Source organism: Vespula vulgaris, chromosome 3, assembly GCF_905475345.1.
Source record: "Vespula vulgaris chromosome 3, iyVesVulg1.1, whole genome shotgun sequence".
Classification (NCBI taxonomy): Eukaryota; Metazoa; Arthropoda; class Insecta; order Hymenoptera; family Vespidae; genus Vespula; species Vespula vulgaris.
In genome coordinates, this window is record NC_066588.1 from 7,725,693 (window position 1) to 7,745,111 (window position 19,419).

The following is a 19,419-nucleotide window of genomic DNA, read 5'->3' on the forward strand; positions in this document are numbered from 1 at the left end:
TAGTATTTCATAAGATCAAGAAAACGATGGAGTTATCAAATAATTTAAAATCAACTGATACTCCTACGTTAACAAAGACTGATATAACAGGTACAGAGAAAAAGGAAACAAATAATGAACATGATGATAATACTTGTAATCAAACCGAAAAAGTTGAAAATGCAATAGAAAATATACAAATAAAAAACGAATTGATATATCACCAAGAATATGAAATAAATGATTCAATGGAAGCAAACGATTCACTAAATAACAGTAATGAATCAACTTCTACTTTTTTTTCAGAATATGAAAATAATATAAATCTTGATCAAACTATTGATAGTTGTAATATTGATAGAACTTCTTCGCCTTTGGCAAGACTTGAGACTGAATCTAAATATAAGAATCAGAATATGAAAAAGAGACAAACCAAGATATTAAAAACGAAGGAAAATGTAATAAGAATCATCGATCTAGATGAACCAGAAGAAAAGAGAATTGAATTATCTAAAAATAGAAGTTGCAGTGAATGCAAACAATATGGAAAAAAACAATGTTGGCATTACAGAGATATTCCATATAAGAGAGAAACCACACCAATAGACGTGGTTTGTATCTCTATATCACCTGATAGTCCTTCGAGTACTACATAATTTTATATATCTATTATTTATACAATTATATATATATATGTATGTATGTATGTTTATCCAAGTATGTGTCAAAACTAAAGTGTATACTTGTATAGTGTAATTATTCATATCTTTGTAAAACTAGAATCAAACAAAATTAAATTCTACAAATTTTATTAAAATACACAATAAAAAATAATGTCTCCATTATATTTTAACCTAATAACAGTCTTTACCTCGAAACAAACACTTTACCTTAATCGTGTCACATAATTTTTAATTTGCGCTAAATTTTATTGGCACTAAATTTGCGCGGGAACGTTTTAAAATGTCGTTTAAAATTCAAGCATCGATCGTTGCATTCTATTGATAAGTACATAGAAATAGAAGAATAGCGCCACCATCGGACAAACGGATAAAAAGTGAATCTCATAGAAAGTATCAAACGAACACGTTGTGAGAAACGACGAGTGCCCTTCTTTATCGATAGAGTAAAACCAAAGTTGCTTTCTAATTTCGATTTTTGTCACGTACGGCGTCATCGTCGAGAAAATGATTATTACGTATCTCGTCTATATCGAATTGTCGATTTCGTGTCGGGGGGGGCGCTGTGAAATCGTGGAAGTCGTGCGCTAAAAGGCAAATGGCCGGCGCAGCGCGTGCGAGCGGGCTACGCGTACGACGACGAGGTATACATCGCGGCGTATCGTTCGGTGATGTGCGACGAGTAATGTTAAGTGTACGGGACGGTTAGTGAATACCGTGTAAATAAACGTGATGCGAGGGGCCTTACGTTTTAGGCCATGTAAGACCGGTCTGTTGGTGGGCCGGCGATGACCACCGAAAATCCCCCGAGCGCGGTGATGAAATCCGTGTCGGAGGGCGAGCTGGGCGTGGAAGAGGTTGTTAAATCCTACGAGACGAAAACCCGAGACTCTGGTTCGAAGCTAAAGCGAACGTTCACGCTTCCGAGGAATTTATTACAAAGTGCCACGAGAATGTCGAAGCGTCGAACGAACAAGAGTCGTGATTCCAAGGACGTCAGCGGCGCTGCCAGTGCAAAAGAAAATTCGAAGAACAACGTACAACAGCAACAACAGCAACAACAGCAACAATATAATACGGTCGATAACAGCATGCAGCAGAATATGGGAAGATTGCACGGTGGGAATAACCAGCAGGCATACCACCAAGAGAAATCTGCCAGCAAGAAAGTCTTCGTAATGTCATCCTGGAAGAAGTTCATCAAGATTATGCAACACATGTCGAACGTAGGTACGCAGAACAAAAACTCTCACAGGGACGAGCTCAGTTCTAGTGCGACGGATATTCGAGTGCCACCACCGAGGCCGGCACACATTCCACCGGACAGAGTACCCGGCGTTATAGGTCTGCGCAATCACGGCAACACGTGCTTCATGAACGCCGTACTCCAGTGTCTCTCGCACACAGACATACTAGCCGAGTATTTCGTTCTGGACCAATACAAGGTCGATCTCTCGCGACGTAACAAACTTAATTCGAAGAAGTACGGCACGAAAGGTGAGATAACGGAACAGCTAGCTTTACTCCTAAAAGCAATTTGGAGTTGCCAATATGACCCGGAGATGAGCACCGCTTTTAAAAGCGTCGTTGATAAGTATGGTAGTCAATATCGCGGTAATCTTCAACACGACGCTCAGGAGTTCCTTCTCTGGCTTCTTGACAAGGTCCACGAGGATCTCAATCAGGCCACCAAAAAGAAGTACAAGATCATAAAGGTGAGTAAGGACCGAAATGACGACGACGACGACGACGACGACGACGACGATGCGTTCGTTTGTGCTTGCTTCTCCCTTCCTTCGCTAAGCTTTCTCCCTTCTCTTTTCTTCTCCAAGTTCCGTTCATTCGATATCTAATACATGCCACGTTTTCTATCATGGTTCCTTATTTATTTATTTTTTTATTTTTTTATTTTTTCTTTTTCCTTATATATTACATGTATCTATACGTATATCTTAAATGATAACGCTTCTATCTTTAGATTTGTTTCGAGATATTTTAGACATTTTTTATCAGATCGTTCGATCGTTTCGACAAATCGATTTTGTACGTTTGTATTTCTATTTCTATTTTTCTTTCTCTTTCTCTTTCTCTTTCTCTTTCTCAAGCGAGTTTATTCCCTTTGGCATCGATCGATTTACTCTCGACTTACGCATGATCGCTTTCACGTTAAATCTCGCATGGCGCGTTGCAACGCTATTGGTCCGTTCGATGGTCGCGTGTCACATTAGGACGCCGCTTTGACGCGGGAGTTTCGCGCCAAATATTTCTTTCGAAAACGAGCTGACCTGATACGATCGTATAATCGATTATTATCGATATATATTTTCGTACAATCTATGATATAATTATGACTAGATGCATAGTATAAATAGTACAAATCGATATATATATATATATATATATATATATATATGTTTTAATGTGTTACAAATGGTTTTGTGATCTTACAAATTGTTACAATGCTTTTTTTTTTTTTTTGACAATAGAAAATTTAAAATACGAAGATCTTTTATTTATATTTAAAAATCGTAGGATCGATTACTATCGATATAGACGATTCTGTAATGCAATATTACAATATTTTTATCGATAATAAGATATTCAAGAGACGAAGCTTTCATTTGCATTTAGGTTTTGGTGTCTCAAAGAGAATGTATAATGCATAATGTATTTAAAGTATTTTATAGGAAGGATGTTTGTACGATCAAAATTATGTAATTGAACGAAAGTATCGAACATAGGAGAGAGACTGAGAGACATTTTTTTTTAGTTTTATTTCGATTATTTGTCGATCTTTCAAATATGCGAAGGTGGATCGCGTTCATAGGTTATTTTTAGGTTATTTATAATATGGCTGCCTAAATCAACCATACTATAACTTGGTATAATGATTGTAACCTTACGCATGATTTTATTTATTGCTTCGAGAAACCAGAGAAGCCGGTTGGTTGGTCGGTCGGTCGTTTGTGTGTATATGTGTATTTCAGACTGTCGAGGCCTTAACCTAAATTTGTTTCACGTTCGAAAAGTATACGTGCTGGGATTTCCAAACGAAATCGAAGGAGATATACAAACGATTGACCAAGAAAAAAAATTATTAAGACTTGTATCGATCCTTCGCGCGTTTCCTTTGTGTCCTTCATAAGAGGTTTCATTGTGTATATATGTGTTTATGTGTGTGTGCGTGTATTGTGTATGTTTTCGTTTTTTGCATTAATAATAATAAGAATTAATAGTTAATATAGTTCTGTAAGTATATACAAATATCTATAATCTAATAATTTATAATAGTTTCATAGGTATTGTATTATAGCTATATGTAGTATATATTTCTTTTTTTTTTTTTTTTTTTTCATTAGATAATTAGAATTTAGATAATATAGAAGTATAGGATTAGCGAGTAAATATAATGCCAAAGCAAGGAAAATTATTCCAAGAGAAAGATAAAATGATACAGGTATCATGAAGTGTTATATTATTAGTAATGAACTTGGACATGAAGCAATTGTTTGCATTACATAATTAGCATTCATTTTCTTGTTCTTTTTTATTTTTGTCTTATACCATGAACAAAAAAATCATTTCTTTATTTATATTAAGAATTATCACTCGGGTTCAATTTTTTCGAAACTTCCGAAAGATAATACAAGAATCCAATGTGTTAATAGTCGTATCAGAAAAAAAACTTTGGAAAAAATTTTCCAATATCATTTATATCGTTGATATTCAAGCATACGTTCCATGTAGAGATCCATCAATACGTATGAATTTGAATTTAATTCGAGAGACACTTCGTGCAATGTCACATTTAAATCTGGCATAAAATCAGGTCAAGCTTTTTATTTGTAATATTTGTGAATGGTAGGAAACGTATTGTATCCAATATATGTTTTTTTTTCCCTCGATAAGAGATGCAAACATAAAATAATTCCCAATTAGGATTAGGTATGTACTTATGTACGATTACTTACGTTATCGTTATCGTTAGTAGAACCTCTCGAATGGCTATGAATTCACGGTCGTTACGAAGCAATTAGAACGCAAATAGAAAATTCTTTGCTTTTTTCTTTTTTTTTTCGATGCGTTACTAAATGTTTTTCAAAGTCAATGGAATGTTTCTTCTTTCTTATTCGACTCTCTGAAACTACATTTGCAACTGAACTGTAACTTAACTGTAATAACGGGGAATAATGCTATGCAATCTTATGCAATTTCACGAACTGAAACTTCAACCTGAAACTTCAAGTATATATATATCTATGTATATAACTTATAAAAATTGTATTTCAACTTCGAGATATAAATTTGATTTCCATATTTTTTCCCTTTAAATCTACGACTAAATAAAACGTAATAAAACTTCAAAACATTATAGATTTTTTGTCCTAATGTCTATCATCATTATGTGCTTATTTTCGAAACATTTTGTTCTTATAAATATCAAAGTTCATACGTCGAAGTTGTTAATGCGATTTTAATAAAACCTATCATCCAGACAAACCCTGATGACGTCAATTCAGAGAAAATATTACTTTTTCCTCAGCTGATCATCTTGGTGTGTCTTCTTTCGATTGTATTCATTGACACAAGTGAATCAATATGTATTTTCGTAATCGATCTCGATAAATTTGTAAATTATGTCCATCGCGTTTTCTTTTGATTAACACGTTATCTTTCTTCGATTTCTCTCTTTTTTTTTTTCTTTTATCTATCCCTCTCTTTCTCTCTTTCAAAAAAAAAAAAAAAAAAAAGATAAATGTTAAACATCATACGTTCAAGTAATACGCATGTCCAATTATTCTTTTTTATATTTTTTTTTCTATTATTTTTACAACACAATAGCCATAGTTACATCAACATTGATGAGGTAAGAACTCGAGAGGAATGACTGCAAATAAGAAATGACTCATCGTTCCTTATCGAATAAAAACAATTGTTTTTCTATGTAATTATACATTGACAGGCCGAGGCTAATTATTTTTCTGACTTGACTGTAAAATAAGTCCACTGTCAATGTACATTGTTTGAAATTTCAAATTTTCGCGCGTTTTACGGAAAACGTACGAAAGTATACGAAGGAAATGCGCGGGAAACATTTGAATATCACGAACGTCCTTGATTTATAGAATTGTTTTTATGATTTACATTCGATATCAATCATTTGAAGTTCGTCTATAATATTTTCTTTTCTCTTTCATAAACCTTATCCATATTACGTATATACATATACTTTGTGTTTAATACCTATATCTTATCGCATATTTCTTGCTTATTAGAATTGTTTGTTGAGTTTTAGATAAGGGAGCATTCTTTACCAATAAAATCGATAATCCAGATCGAGAAGCGACAATGAATTTTCATGATCATTTTTCATTCACATATTCTTATTACATTATTATTTGCCTATCTATTTCAATTCTTTTTATTTACTTATTTATTATTATTTTTTTTTTTCCTTTCGTCTTCGTTCTCATTCAGGTTGCACACAAGACGTTATCACAAATCGTTCCAACTTTCAACAACGTAGTCAGCCAGCTGAGCGAATCAAAGCTTTCTAACGCTTTCAAAATAAAGAAACCGAGATGCTCGCACCTTTCTTTCACTGGTTGCCTTGCTCCACTGATTTGGAAAGTCATGAACACACACACACACGTGTGTGTGTGTATATGTACAAATTACGTAGTTTTTCTTGACGAGGAAAAAAAATATTTATTGATAATTAATGAAGATATTCTTTTTTCTTTGTAAGAAAAAGATGAGGAAAATTGATTTGTTATTATGTGAATAATGTTAGATGGTTAAAGAAATAGATTCGAATGGAAAAATATCGACGTTTTTACAACAGAGACCACGAGATCCACTTAAATTCCGAGATCCGTTTCTTGCTTGATACAAGAATGCGAAAGGGGTGATAGTGAAAACCAAGTAGATGGATATACTCGAGCACGTGCTAAAGGAGTAATATGCTGACCTTGCGATAAGATCGTTATCTTCACTTTTAAAATTAGGATACTATCTTAACGAAGTTCTGAGGTGCTGTCGCTGCTATTCTTTAATAGAAAGAAATCAAAAAGAAACAATAAGAAAAAAATAATTTGAATTAGAAACAAGGTGTTATAATAATTATGTTTTCTTTTTCTTTTTGAAATATTATTATTTGAATCAGTCGTCGTATTCCGTTCCTAAGACGGAAATCAGTTAACATTGTTCGCTCGTACAAATAATTTCGTGAAATAGATATATTCGCGAAATATAAAACGATCTCTCGGTTTCTAAGACAATTTACTAATTTTGTTTTATTAGCTGTGTTTGAACTTACAGGTCCTAATGCAGAATAAACACATTTGTCGGAGAGTCTTAAACAAACGTGCCGTGAGGAAATAGTTAAAGTCAGATTAGAATGCGACCCGAGGAATATTTATCTAAAAAAAAAAAAAAAATAATTTGTGAATGAGATAACTGGTTTACGTCTTAAGGAAGGAACACGTTGTAAAATCTATTCTACCTTTCATTTCTTCGAAAATAACACTACCTGTTATAGTTGTATAGTAATGGAAAACGATTTGACCGAGATTTCACAGAGTACCGATAAATGACGTGCACCGTTTCAGATTCAACTTCAGTCTTCCTCTTCTTTCTAACTCTAACTCTAAGTCTAACTCTAACTCTAATTCTAACTCTAACTTTGACTCTAATTCTCCACACTCGGTATTTTACGTTTCTTCGAAGAGACGACATAGCGAATGCGTTGTGTTACATCATCGTTGCCGTAACAGAAGATTTACAGTTTGCGCAGAGTCGAGCTTAAATCAACAACATTGACTTATTTCTTTTTTTCTTTTTTTTTTAAAGACTTTAATGCGACCATTTCGAGAAATTTGTGCCTTTAAAGGAATTTCTCTCATGAGCAATGAAGTTATTTTTACAATACCCGTTAGACGAATGTCTCTCTTCGAATCGTGAACCTTTTTTTTCCTTTTCCTTGGTATTCGTGCGTATATTAATTTATCTACTTTATTTTACGTAATAAAACCAAGGTCAGTCTTAACTTATCGGAAAGTCGCGTAAATAAAGATTCGTTATTTTGTTTTTCTTTTTTTTTTTTTCCTATTTTAAGAATAACTTGCACTCGATATAAAAACTTGGTATAAAAACTTCGTTGTTTTAAATCATAGAACTCTCTTCTTCGAAGTAAGAAGTAACCATTGACGGTACTCTCCCGTTACGGTTGCTTATGTAACGTGGTAAAATGAGCAGCTTGCTGCTTCCAATATGCTTGGCCTCTAATCGAATTATGTCTCTCTCTCTTTCTCTTTCTCTATGTATGTGTTTGTCTCGTCATTTTGTTGAGTAAAGAGAAAGAGAATATGGTATTTGGTATGATTCATTCGAAAGATATCTCTCGATGAAAAATATCATTGAATTCGTTGCACAAAGTTTCATATTAGAAAAAACCGAATTATTGAAATTATTTTTCTCTTTTTTCTTTGTTTTTTTTCCCCTTTTCTTTTCCTATTTTTCTCGACAATAATATTAGAAATATTTGATATGTTCTGATTGCGCGAAGAAATCTTGAGCAAAACGTTCGACAATCGTAGCATAATTATCGCAATATTATCGCAATATTTCTCGACATTTATTGTTCTTTTCTTTTGCAATATATCTCGGATGATAAATCGTGTACTTTGTTCGGTATACTTATTCTGATATATCTCAGAAATATATTATACTACTAAATTTGTAATCCTACAGGAACGGAAGAAAATCCGCTGCATCGTCGATAAATCCGAGACACGTCAATTTGTGATTGGACTCTTTCTCGATTGACCTTGAAAGCTACATATGTGTGTTGTGTATCTGGCTATGAGCGCGTGCGCACGTGTATGTTTGCATATATGTATGCATGTGTGTATGCACGCGTTCTTCTTTCATGTATCAAGCATTACCACTTGATGAGACACAGCTGTGTTGACGTTATTTTTATCTTTTCTTTCTTGTTTTTTTTTCTTATATATATATATATATATATATATATATATATATATATATAAATATATGTAATCGAATTTAATTAAAAAAAAAAAAAAAAAAGAAAGAAAAAGAGAAAAAAAGTCATTCATCGAGAAGAAAGATCAACGATTGAATTTCTTCATCGAGTTTGAACAAATGTTGACCAAGTGATTTGATTTTTAATAAAATAAAAAATCGTCGTTCGAGTTGAATCGAATTTTGTGTTAACACATTCGCATATATGCATGTATATGTGTTGAAAGATATTATATCGAGTATTGGCGAACAAAAAAACAGGATAAAGAAGAATATACGATTAAATGACGAATGCGTGAAGCTTCGAGAGGAGCAACGAGGAAGAGAAGTCGCTGGTTGGATAGTAACGTTTACGTTGCACCGATTGTGCGAGTGGCGCCAGTAGCGTAACAAGGCCTTGAATGGGGCCATCGAATAATCCTCTTTCAAATTGCAGTCTTTCAATTATATATATGTGTATATATATATACACACACATATATATATAATTACACATATATATAAATTACACATATATAAATTATACACGCATACACACACATTATCATTGAAGCCTTCAATTGTACCGTATTTCGTCATATGACTTACTATGATTTCTTTTTATTTTATTGTTGTCTTAATAATTTTCTCCAATAATCTTTTTATTTTATATATATATATATATATTTAATATCTTTTATTATTAAATGTCTAATACATTAAAAAAAAAGAACGAAAGAAAGAAAAAGCTGCGCAGGAAAATTATCGAAGATCGATAAATCGAACGATAGTAAAAATTATTCAGGGAAATTTGAATTAATTCGTAAAAAATTATTATTCATTTCCAAGAGGTATGCATGCAAATAAGTTTGCTCATGTGAATCATGTAAGACCTTCAATTTCTTTTCTCAAAGTCTTCTCTCGTTTGATCGTACACACCGTCGGAGAGAACGTTTGAATATTGATCGGGACGTTTGTATAAAAAATGAAGAAGTTACTTTCGCGTATAGGACCTTCGATACGAAGAGTTTACTTCCTTTCTTCCTTTTATGATACAGGTTGGACCAAAAGTTCTTAAGTGAATTTTTACAAGACGATAACTTTTTTGCCTGAGACTTTGCAGACTAATCTTTTTTTCTCTTTTAGATTGTAAAAATAGTCGAAAAAACTGAAGGATTTTTGGCACATCCCGTATAAAATCTATTCACTTTAAATCTCAACGTGCGGATAACTAAATATAATTATGCGTAGGAGAGTTAAGGCAAACAAGAAAGACATGTCCACCGTTCACGCTTCGAAGAATTTCTGGTTACGGTCGTCTCGCCTCTGCTAGCACGACCTTCATCGTCTTCTTGTTGGTAGTGTTGAATCATATCGTCCCGTTGTATTAATTATCCTCGACTTGTACTAATTATCCTTATGAAGATATTCTTACAAAATATATGATTCATAATTTGTATTGTATATTTGATTTATCGTAGACACGAAAAAACAATATTGTTTATCAATATTTATATATTAATCTCTTTTTTTAAAACATTACGTGTCATGACCGGTTGTCAATTCGTCTGTTATTTTCTTCCTTTTCTTATTATCATTAATATGTTTTCGTTGTATTGCGAAGCGCATAATATGTTAAAAGTCACAAAAAAATTATTTAATAATACAATCAATATTCAATATGAAGAGACGATTTCAAGAAATAAACATTCGAGTGGTGCCATCTATTTATTAATTTTTTTTTTATCAATAAAACAGATATACATATATGAGAGATATAAATGTTAGGATCTTTTAGTTTACTTTTGAATTTTAAAAGCGATTAAATAGTGAACGAGTGGACGTGTAGATTTTGCAAAGAGAAAGAGAGTGGAAATAAAAACAAAAGAAGTGTAAAAGAGAGGGGATGCAAAAAGAGAGAGAGAGGGAGGGAGGGAGGGAGGAAGGGAGGGAAACTTTCAACATCATTTTATATACATACTACAACTATGCTCCTCCTTCTTCCGCACTTTCAAATTCCGGACGTTCGTGTACACGTTCATCGTTGTTCCTGTTTGTTGTATGGCGACTGCGTTTGTCGGCTCGAAAGAGATTAATTTAGAGTTATGAATCGAATGCGGAGGACGATCGAGGAGGAGTTATGTAAAAGTATGTTTACTGCGAACTCGAAAGTTCCTGTCCTTTGTTTTACGATACAATGTCCGCTAAATTCAAGATTGTTTTCTCTTTCTCTCTCTCTTTTTCTCTCTCTCTCTCTTTTTCTCTCTCCCCCCTCTCTCTTTCTCTCTCTTTCGTTTGCAAACTTGTTGCGCCTTTTATCATGCCATCAACAGGTCCTACGAAACTACATATTTACGATCGTCATTTCTCCGCAGTTAAAAACGAACTTATTAAAGTAATAAATACGAATTATATACAATCTTTTCTCGGAAATATCAATCATAAATACATACCTTATCGTGAAAGATTTTTTGAGATTCGAAATGATAATAAATTTTCCGAACGATTTTAATTAATTTCGTAAGATTATCGATCGATTATCGTATATGTGTTTATATTTATGATATATGATTAATAAATAAATTATATCTATGATTGTTTTATATAACAATATATTATATCAATATATATATATATAATTAATATATAAAATAATTACGTTAAACATAAAATAGTGTGTGCGTTCGTGTAAAACGAAACAAAAAAAAAGTTGTATGTAGTTCAATCTTGCTTACCAAAGATCGGTACGCGTGCACCGACGTGACATTGGTTAATTGTAAACTACGAATCGCGACGAGCAGTTACATCGTGTGTAAGCATTGAAAATGATTTCCTGCAACTGACTCGTTGATACTTCCTGTCGGCGATGGTACATACCGCAATTACACTCGTCTCCTCCCATCGCTTTTTTTCTCTCCTTTTTTTTTTTCTTTTCTATACATCGGGAAATTACATTCTGCGGAAACGCAGAATATTTTCACGAACGTGATACGTCAATAAGATATACGAGAGAAAATTCTCTGTCTTCTTAACGTATGATATTTCATTTATCAAAAAGAAAAGGAAAAGATGATGGTGCTACTCGTGACTTCCGAAATTTTAAACTCGATGGAAGGTTGAACAAAAAAAAAAAAAAAAAAGAAAAAAGAAAAAGAAAGAAAGAAAATGAAAGTAAGAAGAAGACATCGTTGAAATGTCACCTGTTAACCATGACCTTCGTTCTGGATGTTAGAGCGTGATATGACGTGGGCTTCCGGCTTGCGGATATTACGTTCCTGGTGTATGACTACTCCATAGAAATACGAGTAGAGTCTGGAAAGCAGAACAGGCTGTATTCGTGAAGGTCATGGAAACTTAGCCTCGGCCAGACTCTTTTGATTTGATTAAAGGAAGCCAGTGCGGTGTGTATCGTACGTGGTTATAGATAGATTCATAGATAAATAGATAAATAGTTAGATAGATAGAGTCCTCTTCTTTATCCAAGTAGTATGTTATAATAGTATGTACCGTGTTCGTTGTCGTCGGCATGTACCACGATATCGTGGGGTTTACGACCGTCTACAACCTTCGTTCCTTCGTACGTATCTACATAACTATGATTCCTACTGGCATCTACTATTGAGATCAACGCACGCGGTCTCTCTTCTATTTTAAAACGAATTCTACGAATGCTAAATGCCTTACCACGTTGAATACATTTAGAGAAGACGTAAGCAAATGTATATTTCTTTTCAAAGTTTATCAAAACTTTCGATAGATGTCACTTTGTTTAGTTTACATTTGAAGTAGATTACTTAGTTAAGTTTGTGTAGAAGTTAAGTTGCTGATCGTCTTCATTTTATTATTAGAAATGTCGTTCTCTCCCTATCTCTCTCTCTCTCTCTCTCTCTCTCTCTCTCTCTCTCTCTCTCTCTCTTCCTCTCTCTCTCTCTCTCTCTCTCTCTCTTTCTCTCTCTCCCCTCTCTGTCTCTCTTTCATCCAATTTCAAACGTAACAGTTTCGTTGACCTCTCTCATGCATTTCTCTTGAATCTCTCAATGTAGACTCAAGCAAGATTTGTCCGTCATTGACTGAATCTACCAAAGATTGTTTCTTTATCTCGAATTTAAATTTCTTCCGTTTTTTTCCCTAATTTCTTCAACTCATTAACTATCCAGGTCATATAGAATGGGTACGAGCAAATAAAATATTGTTTGCCGTTCGTCTCGGTTCCTTTTATCGATTTGACGCACGATTTTCTTATATTCTCGTATTTCTAATTAAACGATAAGCAGATATCTCGCTAATGACGTAGATATCTACAATGGCTTGTTTCGATGGGCTCATAAGATGATATTATATATATTTTGTTTGTCTTAGAAAGAGAATATTATGTCTGCGATTATTCGAAAAATCGACTTTTAATTAAAGTGAAAATAAAAAAAAAAAAATAAAGAAACGAAGAAAAAATACATTCTATATCACTAATATATTAACGTAGATAGAATATCTAAATCATAAAAAAAGACGTTTGTGAACTGTAAAGAATATGTATTATAAATATTGAAGAGGCCAGTGCTAACAAATAAATCGACGTTGCCTGCAAAATTCAAGTTTGTCGTGCTAAACGTGCCGTAATTACGATCTCCATGTTTTGTTGACTAACGAATAAAAGCACGTACATATATATACATACTTGTGTTAGCTCGTGATTAAATATCACGTTCTCGTAATTAAAGCTACGATTAGGATCAACATTGGACGATTCATTTATTTTATTTTTTCTTCTCTTTTTCTTTCTTTTTTTTTTCTTCTCTTTTTTTCTGTAAACAGACAAGAAATTCTCGAACAAACGAAACGTCTCGTCTGTTTTTTTCCCCTTTCTTTTCCTTTTTCTTATCGACGTCGTTCAACTTCCTCAAGAAATATACCGAAGATCCTTAGGATTTTTGTGTACGTACGCGACTATGCAAGCACAACGTAGTTTCAATAACGTGGGTTTGTTCTTCCGTTTTCTCCATCTCGAAGAAATTCTCTCGTAGGCAATAGGAGGAGGAACTCCTCGCGTTCGAGGAAGCGTAGCTCTTCTTCATCTCGTGTAGTTTCTTCCAGACGAAAAAAAAGAAAGAAAGAAAGAAAGAACGAAAAAAAGAAAAAAATATCCTTCCGGCGAGACAGTCTCTATAAATAGGAGTACTAGAAATAGCCTTTCGCTTTATTTTCATTTTCGAACTATTATAGCCAACGAACGTGTGCGCTTAGGGTACGTGTTACTTCCTCTAATCTTGTGAAAACTAAGTGATAAAATAAATAATGCGACGAGCGTGTTCCTCCGAAAATGGACTTCTTTTCGCTTGAAATAACAAAGATAAAAAATATTGGTTTAAATTCTCTCAGATTTAGAAGATTACAGATGAAATGAAAAGAAGAGAGAGAGAGAGAGAGAGAGAGAGAAGCGTAATGGTGTTTAAAGCACGGGATGTAAAATCCAAGAATATAGTATTTTAAGAGCAAAGATGTTAATTTATGATGGTCGTTCGCCGATGAACATTTTGAAGATCAAATATCCTCATCGGAGAGTTTTCAAACACTTAAACAATTATCTAAGATAAACTGAAATAAAAAATACCAAAGGCAGGGAAAACATAAATTTAAACCTCTTATAGTAAAATAAATTGTTACGAAGTAATATTGACAGAAGAATTCAAGGCTGAAAACCTTCCATGAAGGCATCTGGTGATAAAAAATGCAGACAAAAATTCTCGCCAAGCTATTTGTTTATATTTCGTACTATTATACGTTTATTGCTTTTCCTCGGCTATAAACTTTCTTTTTTAATGACCATTGAGAGTAGTAGAGTCGCGGCAATTCAAATTGTATATTCAGAACTTAAGTAATTTGTTACTAAGAACTCGGAACGTAGAGCAAAATTATTTCTTTCTTGGGGCGGAGGGATTTCACGCTTGCATGGACTTTTGAATGGTTTGTCGAGACTAGCAATGTTACGTAAGTAATTGAACTTACGTAATTGTAATTTGCATATTGTATCATTTAATGTTCACCGACACCTTACATCACTCTCGGTAGTAAATTATTCTTTACAAAAAGAATTTGAACTTGCTTCGGTCAAATTATGCTTGTGTTGCAAACCGTGTAAACAAAGATCTCCAGAAACTTTTACTCAAGGAAATGCGTAGTACCTTGACCGACGATGCCGACCTGTCATAACTTGATTATTATTATTTTATTATCTTGTTTTTCTCTTTAGGAATTAATTATTCATCTCACTGACGATTGTCTTTGTCTTTTTTGTTTCTAGAATTCCTTTGGCAGACCCGACGAGATCGTAGCTGCTGAAACTTTAGCGAATCACAATCGCTGTAACAATTCCTTCGTTCACGACGTATTCCAGGCACAATTTCGATCTAGTCTTACGTGTCCGAGATGTCACAGGCAATCAAACACGTTTGATCCGTTCCTTTGCGTGTCGGTACCAGTCCCACAAAATCATCGACAGATGAGTCTTTTTGTGAACGTTCTTTACACATCTCAACAGCCACGACAAGTTAGGATCGGCGTCACCGTGAATCAAGCTGCGAACGTGAGGGAACTCAGAGAAATTTTAGCGAGTGACACCGGCATCGAAGAGAATCATATGTTGTTGACTGAAGTCCATGACGAAGGATTTCACAGGTACGTTGTTATCTACTTTTTTATCTTGTCCTCTCGTTTGATTGATATATCTCGTGAATTGATATTTAATCGGTTTAATACGAATTAATATTTTCTCGATATATGTTAAGTTTTGTATTCGTTTTTCTGTTTCATTAGGACATTCTCCGACTGCCAACCATTGTCTGTGATCACAGAAAACGATCCCCTTTACTGTATAGAACTACCGCAGTTGAAGGAGCCAACTGAACAGGCATACATTTTATTGGTATGGATCAACGTTCTCGTAAAGGGTGACTTGAGACAACGATTTGGCAGCCCCTACACAATGCAAGTTTCTCGCGAGACGTCTTACGAAGATCTTCAGAAACTTTTGCTCAAGGAAATGCATAGCACCTTGACCGACGACGTTTTAACATCCAGCCAAAATCCAGGACTATTCAACATTCGAGTAGCTGATCCAGCAGCGACACCTATTCAAGACGAACATCCTTGCATCGATCCTTGCGTCGAACATCCACTTTATACGGAACAAATCGAACAAGCATTGGCACTCTGTGCCGATGATTCCGGTCCACAGCACGTCAAGTTGATTCTCGAATGGGACGAGGCTACGAAGAATAATATCATTCAAGATGACAGCGATCAGATCGAAGAGCACGCCAGTGTGAAGCAATTAAAGACTAATTCTGAGTTGGGTGGTGCGGTCACGTTGGAAGAATGTTTTGATCTTTATACGAGAGCGGAGACGTTAGGAGCCGAGGACGCCTGGCATTGTCCGTACTGTAATAAGAAGCAAGAAGTCGTGAAGAAGTTAGGACTGTGGACCTTGCCTGATATCTTAGTGATACATCTGAAAAGATTTCGTCAACAATCCAAACAGAGATCGACGTCGAAATTGACAATGCTCGTAGATTTCCCTCTTTATGGTTTTGACATGACTCCTCATCTTGCTCATAACGGAGTACAAACACACAACAACGTTCCTACCCTCGGTGGTTTGGGTTGGTCTCCATGGAAAAAGCCAAGACCACGACAACAAAGTATTTCCAAATACGATGAGAACGTTTATGATCTCTACGCTATTTGTAATCACCATGGCCAAGATCTTCAAGGTGGCCATTACACAGCATTTTGTAGAAATCCATATGACACTCAATGGTATTGCTTCGACGATACAAGAGTCGAGGCTGTGAACGATACGAATCTTATCACGAATGCAGCTTACATGTTATTTTATCAACGAAGAGGTTTGACTAGTAACTCTACTGGAAATTCCTCAGCGGCCTCCACTAGTTCGGCGGGCTCGGGTCTTGACCATTGGGTTTCTAAGATGCCACCGTTTTATTTTAATAATAAAACTAGTTGTAACGTCACAAATAATAAGCAAAGTAAGTCGCAGGAAATATTGTGCCAGGAAAAAATTGTCGAAGAGAAGAATATGAATAATTTTAATAGAGGCTCTCGTAATTATGCAACTCTACAGCCAAAGAAGCGAAACGTGGCAACCGAAACGGATGCTGGACATATTGACCATTGCTCGGACGACGAAGCTCCTTGTAGAAGAGAATGGGTGAGTACACAAGTAGACGTATATCTTGATGACTTAATCGATCCTTTAGCAATCGCATATGTCTTACATTATTCGTTTCGTTTGCAGGCTTCGCCAAAACCCGTAAGAAAAACATCTTCTATCACCTTGACGCCTCATGTACCAGTAGCAATAATTCAAAATGCCAATAGTAATCCAGATACAACGGTGATACACGAATCAACATTGTAACACACAATGTAAGCCAGACTTCGTCTGGCTCGAGCGTCGCTCAATGTTCAGTGCCTGGAATGTTGTATGCTCATGAGTTTCATTAGAAGACGATGATATAACGAAGGACAATTTGGTAGAACTTAATAAATGCATATTAAAATTCTTTGTTGAGAGAGTGTTCGAGATAGATGTCCTAGAAAACGAACACTATTAATCTTTCACTCTGAATTTACATACGATGCTTTTTCGTACAGATGTTGCGAAAATCATGAGGGATCTCAAGAGTTCTGCTCTTCTTTTTTGATGTTATTTCTACGATCTAAATATAAAGAATTTGAAAGAAGAGTGTGATTTTTTCAAATGGACAAAATTTCAAGCATTAGTGATTTTTGTATTTATAATAATAACGTTTGTATACAGTTCGCGTGAAATGTATTATATACAGTGTAGTTATTATTAGGGTAATTTTTCAAAACAGATGTTATATCGCGTGTCAAGAACTGCAACAACAACCACAAGAAAATAAGAAAAATAAATAAATCCCTCATATAAGTCATTTACCATTTATATTTAGATTTTCAATACGTTAGATAATAGAAACACATATATGTCCACAAAGGATAAAGAAAACTTTTCCTAACAAAATTTCATGTAACTTCGAATCGCAATACATATATGTGATAGTCATAAACGCATGATCTCGTGTATGATAATCTCATATCACGTTATCGTAGAATGAAAATTTGACAATAAGAGAATTCTGTATGCCACAGGATTCGTTTATTACGATAACTTAATTTCTCACTAAATCTTTCCTGGACATAATGTGTAAATCGCTGAACATTGCTTTTGAGTCTGTGCTTAGCTGTAATATTTATATTATATTTGTAACATCCACTAGTGGCCTTAACTCTGTAATTAACTATCGATACATCATTATTTGCAATTACGTAAACATAATCAATTTCTCTGAGAATTTTACATTAGATATCTCTAGATTATTTTATTAAAGCCATTAGGCCGTTATAAACGTTAATATTATTTTGCCGGCAGGCCATTTATAACTTCAATATCAATTTGCCGATGTATTCGTCGTCTACCGAGATATATTTTATACTTCCGGTCACAATTCGAGTTCTTCCAATGACTGGCCAAAACAACCAAGTATCTATTATCTCTAAAGAAAGTAATTCTCGGCAAGATAGCTATTTTTTCTCCGGACGACATTATAATCATTTCTTCTATAACTAGTTATTTTTATTCCATCATTGTTTAAAAATACTCTGTCCTCCTATTTTTAAAGATCATTCCAGATAGTCGTTTAGTACGGAGCAAAGGAGAGTAAGAATCATGAAAGTGAGAGAAAAATTTATATATATATATATATATATATATATATATATATATATATCAAAATATATGTATATGTATGTAGGTGTGTGTATATGCGCGCATGTATATTACAGATTCGTATATTCACACACGCACGTTGCTATAGCGAGTGAAAATATTTAAATTATTTTAAAATAACATTTATTACTAGTCACACGTATCGTGGACAAAGGTAGCAAATACGCGAGTCAGTTGTGTAGAGAAAATAAGAAAAGAGTATCTAATGAAGAAAAATGTATTCAGAAATGGAACAATGAGATCGACTATTGCTATCTATAATTATTATGATTTTAGAAGTTGTGTATTCATGTTAACCGACTGAGGGATATTTATAATTATTCATATTATTGCTATAATTTTGTTAAAATAAATAGAGAATGTATATGTACAGTAGGTATGTCATTCCATTCTAAGCACGTTATATTTTTCTGCGTTCTACAATTTATCTTAAACTCTTAACACACCTCCCACTTCTATAGATGCAACCTTAGCACGATTATCACACGATTAATGAAAAGAAACCTGTGCTTTCTTTCGATAATTTGTTATGGAACTGCGATTCTTCATACATTCGAATATGTCCCATGAGAAAAAGAAAAAGAAAAAGAAAACCATAAAATTGCATATCCATGCGGAATGAAAGGAGAAGAAGAAACGACAATGAATCAACCAAATTTTTCGCTAGTCTAATGTTTTCCTGGTATAGACTGTGACAAAATAAAAAGCGAATTCGTTAAGAGATGAGTTGAAAATAAAAAGCAGATGAAAGAAAATGTTTTGTCTTATGTTTCTACGTCTACGAACAAACACATACACGTATCCTGACAACTTCAACTTTTATCTATAGCTTTTTAGTTTTGATAAAAAAGAAAAAAGAATATTATTCGAAGGAAGCAGTAGCGTACGTATCACAACTCGAGCCATACG

At 34.1% G+C, this 19,419-nt stretch overlaps 1 protein-coding gene and 1 long non-coding RNA gene across 3 annotated transcripts; one reads left to right on the forward strand and one right to left on the reverse strand.

The window, feature by feature from the left end:
• The first annotated feature begins 1,265 nt into the window (after positions 1–1,265).
• LOC127062102 (ubiquitin carboxyl-terminal hydrolase 31) lies at positions 1,266–19,265 on the forward strand. Of its 2 annotated transcripts, XM_050989763.1 has the most exons (5): positions 1,266–2,374; positions 14,983–15,356; positions 15,495–16,726; positions 16,822–16,908; positions 16,996–19,265. In XM_050989763.1, exons 1-4 carry the CDS (start codon positions 1,448–1,450, stop codon positions 16,866–16,868), a joined length of 2,580 nt encoding a protein of 859 aa, XP_050845720.1. In that variant the 5' UTR covers positions 1,266–1,447; the 3' UTR covers positions 16,869–16,908; positions 16,996–19,265. The 2 variants fall into 2 exon arrangements, with proteins under 2 accessions (XP_050845720.1, XP_050845718.1); XM_050989761.1 differs by having other exon boundaries at positions 1,268–2,374; positions 15,495–16,908.
• Positions 6,929–7,743, reverse strand: LOC127062129 (uncharacterized). The gene is made up of 2 exons (XR_007781071.1): positions 7,165–7,743; positions 6,929–7,081 (listed from the first exon to the last, which is right to left on the reverse strand). It is a non-coding gene; the product is annotated as an uncharacterized LOC127062129 (long non-coding RNA).
• Positions 19,266–19,419: the final 154 nt, after the last annotated feature.

Coding starts and splice junctions, on each gene's coding strand:
- LOC127062102 (XM_050989761.1), top strand. CDS start 1,448: ATGACCACCGAAAATCCCCCGAGCGCGGTGATGAAATCCGTGTCGGAG. Junction 2,375..14,982: donor AGAAGTACAAGATCATAAAG/GTGAGTAAGGAC, acceptor TTTTGTTTCTAG/AATTCCTTTGGCAGACCCGA. Junction 15,357..15,494: donor CATGACGAAGGATTTCACAG/GTACGTTGTTAT, acceptor CTGTTTCATTAG/GACATTCTCCGACTGCCAAC.